At 39.5% G+C, this 10,000-nt stretch overlaps 1 protein-coding gene and 1 long non-coding RNA gene across 10 annotated transcripts in view; both read left to right on the top strand.

Annotated features, from left to right (window-relative positions):
* Positions 1 to 10,000, top strand: part of LOC138039931 (uncharacterized) — a 141,375-nt gene that overhangs the window by 124,611 nt on the left and 6,764 nt on the right. The gene's annotated exons all lie outside the window — the stretch shown is intronic.
* LOC138039499 (coiled-coil domain-containing protein 93-like) overlaps positions 1 to 10,000 on the top strand; it is a 23,270-nt gene that overhangs the window by 7,657 nt on the left and 5,613 nt on the right. The window contains exons 6-9 of one of the 5 annotated variants that reach the window (XR_011130612.1): positions 2,197 to 2,304; positions 3,949 to 4,017; positions 4,140 to 4,251; positions 9,886 to 9,947. Coding sequence is in view for 4 of the 5 variants with exons in the window: in XM_068885519.1 (XP_068741620.1) it covers positions 2,197 to 2,304; positions 3,949 to 4,019; positions 4,143 to 4,251; positions 9,886 to 9,947 (350 nt within the window). In the remaining variant the exon portion in view is untranslated. Of the gene's footprint in view, positions 1 to 2,196; positions 2,305 to 3,948; positions 4,020 to 4,139; positions 4,252 to 9,885; positions 9,948 to 10,000 lie in introns of all 5 variants that reach the window. The other 4 variants (XM_068885519.1, XM_068885521.1, XM_068885520.1 and 1 more) reach the window with 4 other exon arrangements.

Raw genomic sequence — 10,000 nt, 5'->3', positions numbered from 1 at the left:
GGTTGCGTCTGCATTAGGGAGTTAAGACTAGTGTTAAGGCAAGTTCTATTGTTCAGTGTTCCCCTGGGCCCTGGGGATTCAAAACACCAGAGAGTGGACACTGGAGTAGTGTCAACACTTGTGCTACACTGCGTTTCTCTCAAGTGTGACCGCGACCCTCTGGTGTTTTGAATCCCTAGGGGAAAACTGAACAATAGAACGTTATTTAACAGTACTGTTAACTCCCTAATGCGACCGAAGCCAACATGAACTTGAAAGTGACCAGCTCCCAACGTGGGGTGTCTACAAAACGAAGACCGAAGACTGAAGACCGAAGACCCAAAAACGAAAACTTGAATCTCAATTAATTTAAGAACTGTTAAAACCTGCTGAAACGCATTGTTCGGCGCTAAAACAATAAAATCGATAGGGTCTTCGTTTTGTAGAAATGCCCCCCCCCCTCAAACTTCAAAACGAAGACCCTCGCCAAAAAGCTTTATTTTCGCAGCAACGGGTTTGATAACTTAGATGGTAGAGCGAGTGCAGTGCAGTTGCGCAATCATGAGTTTGAGTTCCGTTCAAGCCGTTGCTTCATTAGGGACCAGGGAGTTTAAGAACCGAGGACGGCTACGGCGACTGAAGACACCACAAAGCAATAATATCATTGGGTTAAAGAGAAAAATAATAATTGTTCTGCAAGTGCGGCACGCATTTTAGCGCATATTTTTGCGGTATTCTGCGTAACAACGACGTGGAATCATCAAATTTGAGGCTTTTACGACAACAAGATACAAATTGAAACCTAGGGCGCTTGTTTTTTTTGTGGAGTGCGGCAAAAATGCGAAAATGCACGGAAATTCGTGCTGCACGTGCAGCACGTTTATTTTTTCTTTTTTAACCAATCATATTCTTGCTTTGTGGCGTTGTTGTTCTCGTAGCCGTCGTCTTTGGTTAAACTCCCTAATTTAAGATCTACGACGGCGAAGTTGACGAAAACGTCACCTTATAACATTACTTTAAACTACTGTAATTCTTGGGCGATTATTCCATCTCGTTCACGTGTTACAATGTGGGCGAAGTATTTATTTAATAGGGAACTTAAGCAACGACAACGGCGACGGCAACGAGAACGTCACAAATGTGCATATTTAGTGGGCAAAAACAATAGGTTTGCACGTCCTGCACGTGCTTTTTTCACTTTTGTCCATTTCTTTGCCGTTGTCAGCAAAACAACAACGTGAAATAGTCAAATTTTAGGCTTTAATGAGAACGACAGCACTGGACGATAAATTTTCATTTTCTCCCCTAAATTAAGCTCCTTTCTGACCAATTTCATTTTTGAGGAACTACCACACACTTGTCATATAAGTATGTTTGACATGTTTTCAAAGTGATTTAACTGACGCGATTTTATATTTTGACGTTCTCGGTGCCGTCGCCGTCGTCGTTGCTTAAGTTCCGTAATGTTTGTGGTGTAACGGGGGACGTTAAATACATAAGAGGCGTCTATTATAGAGGAGCGTTAATTTCAAGTTAACTGCAACAACGAGAAAATCCAAATAAAACTTGATAGTTCTGTATCAACGAGGCGACAACCGTAAATTTATAGTTTTATATCAATGCGCTTGTCGTCATCTGGGTCAACAATGTTAGCACAATTGGCTTTGTCGACATCCGACTAAGTGATGACCTGAAAAGGGTTTGGGAGGCTGGGCTCATCTAATAAAGAGAGCTGTGTTTTTAACTGGTCCGATCCCTTTTCACATGGTTGGCCGCTCTTGAAGGAGTGAATCATTGAATCTTCGGCCTTGAAGTTCCTGGATATCCAGCCGGAGCAAACCGAAAGAAAATTGCCGACATCCTAAGCGCAAAAATTTGAAAAAAAGAAGAAAAAGAGCGATATCCGTACTTTTAACTTAACATCGAACAGGATACAATTCGTAAGCCATTGGTGTCCGAACAACCAAGGTGTTAAATAAATTGCGTAATTTAGCTTTACAGAGCGTTTTCTCGATTCTTGGACGTTTGTTTTTTTGTTTTTTTTTTTGGGGGGGGGGGGGGGGGGGGGCAGGGTGTATTAGACGCGGGGCGTTTATTAGAGAGGGGCGTCTATTTCAAACTTAACACCAAACCGGGCCCGTCACAGGCAGTTCTTGTTACACCCCATCGTTTTTATATAAAAAATAATAGGGTAATTCAATATAACTAATTTCACAGCAAGCCGAGTTACAAGAGAATTTGGAGGCTCGAGGGGAGAGGACTGGAGGAGAGCTGGTGGCTTCTCTCGAAAAACAAATTGCTGTACAAGAGAAGAAGCTAGAACAAGTACGTTGACTTCACTGTGTTTAACTCTGTGGTCTCCGTGGTAGGTTCTTCGTCAGATGATGATGAGGACTAACCCCTTCCCCAATGTATTTTATTCATACATTATTGATTCATTCATACACGATTCATGTACATGACGTCACAATGGTTCGTAATAATTCAACTCTTCTCATGAAAAGCAAACGGTTTTATATTATTTTCTTTACTTGAGAAAATTGCCACCGACAACATCTTGTCGACCAGATAATCTTGTCAACTTCAAAGCTGCGGTTATTGATCAAAGCACGACCACTTTTCCCGTCTTTCAAAGCCAATAAAAAAGTGAAAGTTCATTTTAAAGGTTTTAAAAAGACTACGATGTATTTCGGATGATTTCAGAGAAGGAAAAAAAAGGATAAAAAGTGTGTTGAGGTGATAGGTACTTTAAAGAGCCCGCACACTATTCGAAAAAAGTGGGGGTCTTCCCGGTGTTGTGGCTGTCCTTTGTGTATGGGTGGGTGGGTATAGCATGTCCACATCAGTTGAATAGTTTCCAAAACTTAAAACTGCTCCAACAGATAAATAACTAACAAACTCTTCGGCCTAATAGTCGCTAATAGTACGGGAATTTGGCCGACTCTGAACAGTTGTAAAATTAGACCCATTTTGGTCTCGAAAACCTCCTTTAAAAGGCACTTATTTTTTGTGTAGTACAACCACAAAATAACATTCGGTAAATTAAACTCACACCCATCGCAATCCAAACTTAATTACGCCACTAAATTGCTGTGAAATTTGTAGCGATATGAGGAGATCTTATATCCACTTTTTGGACGCGGTTTTGCCTTTTGCAGTGATCTAATCAATCGCTGGGTAAATGATAAAAATAAAATGATTAAAAGTGGTGTTAACTGGTTTTCGAATCAATGGCTTCTCTGCGGTTTCAAGCGTTACCGTTCGTCACGCTCGAAACGCCGTCTTACAGATCTTTCTTAACCTGCGTTTGCCCTTAACTAATAACTGAGCTTGAGAGAGATGACGTCGAACATTGTGCGACTCGCTAATTGGCCACTATGAGGATGCGTGGGAGACAGGGAAAGGAAAAGTAAAGGAAAGGAAAGGAACTTTATTTAAGTGTCTAGTTGTTCTAATGCTGGCGCACTAATTGGGGACACTGTAAACTGAAATTAGCAATGAAAGGAAATTAAGTCAAATGTTGGTTTTTGAGGAGAGGGGAAACCGGAGCACCCGGAGAAAACCTCTCGATGCAGAGTAGAGAACCAACAAACTCAACCCACACATGACGCCGAGTCTGGGAATCGAACCCGGGCCACATTGGTGGGAGGCGAGTGCTCACATTGTGATCAAATCTGTTCGCGATCAAATCTGTTCGTTTTTCGGACAATCTTGTGCCTTGGCAAGCGAGCCATCGTTTTAAAATTGCCATTTTACAATATTTTTGTGTTTTAGGAAGCTCAGCTTCTGGTATATCACTTTCTTGCAACTTGAGTTCTTGCTCGGCGCACGCAATGATGAAAATGCGTCCCCCAAAACAGTCGCATTGTGCAATTCAACAAGGCTCTCGATCCTCTCTCCCGGGCAACCTCAAAGTGGGCAATTGTTCTGCATATAATTAATAATATACGTAACTGTTTTCCTTTTCAGGAAAGATCAGAGTTGATTTCAAAACAATACGAAGCGGATAAAGTAAAACTTGGAAAAATTAGATTTTTTAGGTACTTTTCGAAAATCTTGCCTTCTTTATTATCTAACATTGTTATAAACACGCAGTGGATATTTTCCTGTTGCGCATTCAATTTTTTCTGACATTTAGTCGGCTTGAACGTGTTGTTTTTCAGGCTCGAAAGAACCGTGAGATTTCTTCACTTCAAAGGAAGATTGACAAAGTCCCGTCGCGTGCCGAACTTACACAATATCAGAGAAGATTTTTGGAACTGTACAAACACGGTTTGTAAAGTATTCATAATCAAGAGTTAAAGTTTCTTTTCCCGTATATTTGTGTTTGTGTAGAGGATTTTTAACAGTGTCCAACTGGCCCTCTGTCTGGTTCTTCAAATCTAAATGATCGGCATTTCGCAAAGTTCGTCACTTCAAAGTTAACTTGCTTGAATTTGTTTTTATTTTAAATTAAAGTGGCCGGAACTCACAAGGACACGGAACAGTTCTTCACGTTATGTACCACTTTAGCTGATACCAAACTTTACTTAAGAAAGGAGGCAAGTTTGAAAAAAAAAAACCCGATATTGGCGATGATGTGCACACAGCGCCCAGCATTTTAGTTTTGTACTCTTAAAGTATGATCAAAAGAAAAATTTTTATTTTTCTTTGGATTTCAAAACTATGTTAACTAAACAGTAAGTGACCCAAGTTTTAAGCCTTGATTTCAAAGACACCTGTTTCTTTTAACTGGAATTTTCCAATGGTCCGCCATTACTAACTTTAAAATCTTGAGAGAGCTGGATCGAGAACAATGACGTCAAAGACTCAATAGTTTAAGAATGCAATGCATGTGTACGCGGCTAAACTAATAGAGAGCTTTAGGCCCGTCCACACGAAGACGATTGTAAACGCCAACGCTAGTAAACGCAAACTTTTTTATGCGTTTAGGCCTTCCGTCCACACGAAGACGATGAAAACGCTCACCGTAAACGCATAAATTCGAAAACGCTCACCAAAGTGGATAAATTTGAAAACGCCGTTTATGCGTCTTCGTGTGGACGGCCGTAAACGTATATTTTCGTAAACGCTGTGAAAACGCTGACGTCAGATGTCAGCGCCAGTCTCTTTTATCGAGTGCGTTTCCAAGATGGCGTACACACGAGTGTTAAGCTGTGTCATGCTTGCCCTTGTTTCAAGCATAATTGCGAGCATTCAATTGAGTCTTGCAATAATCGATATACAGGAAAACTACAAAAGAAGAAGACTAAACCTCTCAAGATTGTTATCCACAACTACAAGCACAAGGCGCTGAAGCAAAGATTGCAGGCTCAAATCGATAACGCATGCGCGTTCGGTGTATGACATCGTTTTATGCGTTTACGAGCGTTTCCGTGTGGACGGGTGAAAAGGCTACGTAAACGATCGTCTTCGTGTGTACGGAGATAAAAATATGCGTTTACCAGCGTTTGCGGTTACAATCGTCTTCGTGTGGACGGGGCCTTGGGAACGACAACGGCGTTGTCAGATTTGCATATTTAGTGGCCAAAAAGAATAGATTTATTTGCACGCTCTGCACGTGCGTTTTTCATTTTTGTCAACAACGTGAAATAGTCAAATTTGAGGTTTTATGGAGGAAGTCAACACTTGGAGGTAAATGTTCCTCGCGAAAAGAGTTTCTCCCCAAAATTATGCGCTATTCATAACGTTTTCATTCCTGAAGAACTGCTATACCTTTGTCACATTAGAAAGCTTGGAATCATGGTCGTAAAGTGATTACAATAACAGATGACGTTCTCGTTGCCGTTGCCGTCGTCGTCGTTGCTAAAGCTCCCTGTTGCTAAAGCTCACGGGAGTTTCGGGCTTCCAGACTTTTAAACTCGTGTTTTGCATTTATAATAAGCATCAGACGCTGCATGAAATAAAGTGATTACATGCAATAACAGATGACGTTCTCGTTGCCGTTGCCGTCGTCGTTGCTAAAGCTCCCTGTTGCTAAAGCACACTTTTTGTGCATTTTGGGTGTCATGACACTACATTTTGCGTGACATAGCCCCTTTAAGCTTTGGTTAAATAAAGAGTTGAATAATAATAATAATAATAATAATAATAATAATAATAATAATAATATAATAATAACAATAATTTATATTGCGCTATTCAGCTACTCTTTCATAGCGCTTTACAATGAACAGATTGACATAAAACTTCAAAGTTAAAAAAATAATAAAATACCGAGATAAATAGTTACAGAGCTTATATATTGTACAAAAAATAAAATTTAAAAAAGAAAAGAATTAAATACCATAGGTTTCCTTAAAAAGATAACTCTTCAAATGTCTTTTAAAAATAGCGATTGATGGAGATTTACGAATGCTAAGAGGCAAATTATTCCATTGCCTTGGCGCAGCAATGCTGAACGCTCGATCTCCATAAGTCTTTAGTTTAGCCATTGGCACAGTGAGCAGTTCTTGCCCACTGGAACGTAAAGACCGAGAGCACTTACAATGGCTCAGGAGACTAGAAATGTAAGAGGGTGCTTTGCCATTGAGTGCTTTATAGACTAATAACAGGAGCTTGGAAATAATACGTGAATGAACGGGGAGCCAGTGTGGCTTGAACATTATTGGGGTAATAGAATCGTACTTCCTTGTTAACGTGACAATGCGAGCCGCCGTATTCTGAACACGCTGTAATCTACAAACTAAGTATTTTGGATAGTTGTATAAAGTAAAAAAAAGTCAAAGTTTGTGTTATCTGCCGACGCCGAACGTTACTGTCTGTAGCTATGACGTAAGAGAAACAGAGGAAGCAAGAATTAGCTGCGTGCTTATAGCCAATCAAAATCGAGCTGGTGACTCCAATGTATAATAATAGTAAATTATGTCTCATGTTTTGCTTTATAATAGAGTTAATTCCCAAAAGACTTTTTTCTCTTTTGTTCTGTGCACCAACATGGCCTTTGTGGCGTCAAGCAAAAACCATCTATTAAAGTACAATTTCACAGTTTTCACAAACATCATTAAAGGGGCTATGTCACCTTATTTTAGGGTGTTTAGGGGAACCTTTAAATAATACCGCGTTTTAAACTCGAAAATGGTAATATGGACATCTTCTACTGATAAAATAATTGTTACATCAAAAACAAGATGATTCTTTTCCTTTTACTGTATTTCTTTTGTTGTTCAACAGTTTTAAGTGGTTATTGCAATGTTTCATTCTACTTTTTGTGCATTTTGGGTGTCATGTCACTACATTTTGCGTGACATAGGCCCTTTAAGCTTTGGAATGAATAAAGAGTTGAAAAATAATAATAATAATAATAATAATAATAATAATAACAACAATAATTTCATAGCGCTTTACAATGAACAGATTGACATAGAACTTCAAAGCTAAAAAAAATAATAAAATACCGAGATAAATAGTTACAGAGCTTATATATTTATTGTACAAAAAATAAAAGTTAAAAAAGAAAAGAATTAAAAACCATAGGCTTCTTTAAAAAGATAAGTCTTCAAATGTCTTTTAAAAATAGCGATTGATAGAGATTTACGATTGCTAAGAGGCAAATTATTCCATTGCCTTGGCGCAGCAGTGCTGAACGCTCGATCTCCATAAGTCTTTAGTTTAGCCATTTGCACAGTGAGCAGTTCTTGCCCACTGGAGCGTAAAGACCGAGAGCACTTACAATGGCTCAGGAGACTAGAAATGTAAGAGGGTGCTTTGCCATTGAGTTCTTTATGGACTAATAACAGGAGCTTAGAAATAATACGTGAATGAACGGGGAGCCAGTGTAGCATGAACATCATTGGGGTAATCGAATCGTACTTCCTTGTTAACGTGACAATGCGAGCCGCCGTATTCTGAACACGCTGTAATCTACAAACTAAGTATTTTGGAATACCATATCAAAGTGAGTTACGATAGTCAAGCGAAAAGCTAATAAAAGCATGGATGAGAATTTAGCAGAGTCCTAGGTGAGGTATTTGCGGATCTTTGATATATTCGTGAGATGATAATTTGCCTCACTACATATCTTTTTTACATGTTGTTCCATGCAAAAGCAATTGTCCATGATAACTCCTGAGTTACGTACAGACAAATTAGGAGCAATGAACTAACCACCGACCCGAACATATTCAAGAGTTGGTCTATTTCGAAATTTGGAGCTAATAACAGCAAGTTCAGTTTTATCTTGGTTAAGTTTCAATAGGTTTTTGCACATCCAAAGGTCTGAATTTCTTCAACACAGCGCTCAATACGCAACTTTGCTTCATAAAGATCAGCACACCAATTGGTGTTGAAGGAAATATAACATAGTTGCGTGTCATCAGCATGCAGATGGTATAGTAAGTCATGCTTTTTGATGATATCAACAATCGGTGCAGTGTAGACAAGGTACAGCAGTGGGCCCAGACCCCTGAGGCACCCCACGCAATAACGGTCGCCTTGATGACATGCCATCTTCTACATTAACAAACTGTTGGCGGGAGGTTAAGTACGACTTAAAGCAAGCCAATGCAGTGTGAATCTTTTCAACTTTAGCAGTGAAAAAGTCAGCAAACGAATCAGCAAGTAAAGCATTATTTGCTAAGAGAAGGTGGATATCGTGTCTCGGCATGAGATTTCTGCATAAGCTTGTTTACAGTTCTAAACAGCACTCTTTTATCCGAGGAATGCTTATTAATTCATGATGTATAATAAGTAGATTTCAGTGAACTAATCAACTAGGTGACAACGCAACACTGATACTGGTACGCTCCCCTATCACTCTGTAGGCAAGTCTTCCGCCATTTTCTCTCTAAGCGACGTCTTTTCCGTTTTTCACTAGCAACTATTGGCGAATACCACGGTGCAAAAGGTCTTATTGTCACCAAACGCTTTTTAGCGGGGGCGTATAGATCCAACAACAATCTGGGACCATTATCATATTGAGCAACTGCACTATCCAAGCCAATGGGTTCTTCTTGAAATAGAGAAGAATTACGAACATCCTCGCGAAAGGAGTCAATATCCAAGGGGCACAATTTTCGAGTGCTAATAACTTTCTTCCTAAACTTAGGTTTTTTGAGAGATAAGTTACAGAATGCTGCAAGATGATCAGAGATCATCGAGTCATGGATCTTAACATTTTTTACAAGTTCCTCATTTAATCTTGTTATTAGCAGATCTAGGGTGTGGCGAAATTAGTTGGAGAGTTGGAGAAAACACGTGCTGTTTGAGATCAAAGGTTTCAAGAATTTCAATGAACTGCCTAGAAAGGGCGTTGTTAGAATTCTCCATATGAAAGTTTAGATCCCCAGCAATCGTAAGACTACCTAAGGGCTCAGATAAAACATGTTCTAGCAGTCTAGAAAATTCCTCAAAACACAGTGCACACGACGGTTATTCAAAGAAAAACTTACACTTGCCACGTATGAACATTGTCCAAATCGATTTCTGATAAAACTGCGTCGAAAAAAGCGTTGATCTCTCTCCAAAATCATTTTTTTGGACGTCGAATAAGTTTCTGCCATACATTTTCTCACAGCGACTTGAAATGTTTGCCCCCTGGCGATCCCAGAACCCTTTGCGTATAAAGCACGGATCCAATTACTGGCAACTCATTCATTGAGTGTTGAAAAGGAATTGTTTTTTATTTGCTTCGCTGATTGGGTGTAAAAGTTTCAGCCGATCAGCCAATCGGAAGTAAAAGGTAATTCAATGCCGTGATGCGTTTCCCGCGCTGCACCTAACTGCACTTCGTTCTGATTGGCGTATTTGATTTTCTGTAGCTGTTATTGGCTAAAGTGTTGACATTTGTTCGATTGTGGGGCATTCAGGTGAAGACCGTTGTACTGTTCAGGTTACATTTTCAAAATAGTTCCAGATAAATAAGCAGTAAACCTCCAGAGTTTTTACCGTTGTTTATCGCTTCTTTAGATTGAAAAGAAGAAGGTGGCCGAGAAGCAAAAGAGGGACACCTTAAACCAGCAATATCCGAAGTACCGGTAAGTTGAATTGTTTAATTTTTGTAGAGACTACATGGATTTTGATG

The sequence above is a fragment of the Montipora capricornis genome, chromosome 1 (assembly GCF_036669925.1).
Source record: "Montipora capricornis isolate CH-2021 chromosome 1, ASM3666992v2, whole genome shotgun sequence".
NCBI classification, from domain to species: Eukaryota; Metazoa; Cnidaria; class Anthozoa; order Scleractinia; family Acroporidae; genus Montipora; species Montipora capricornis.
The sequence above is the reverse complement of the archived record's forward strand: the minus strand, read 5'-3'. Positions and strand labels throughout refer to the sequence as shown.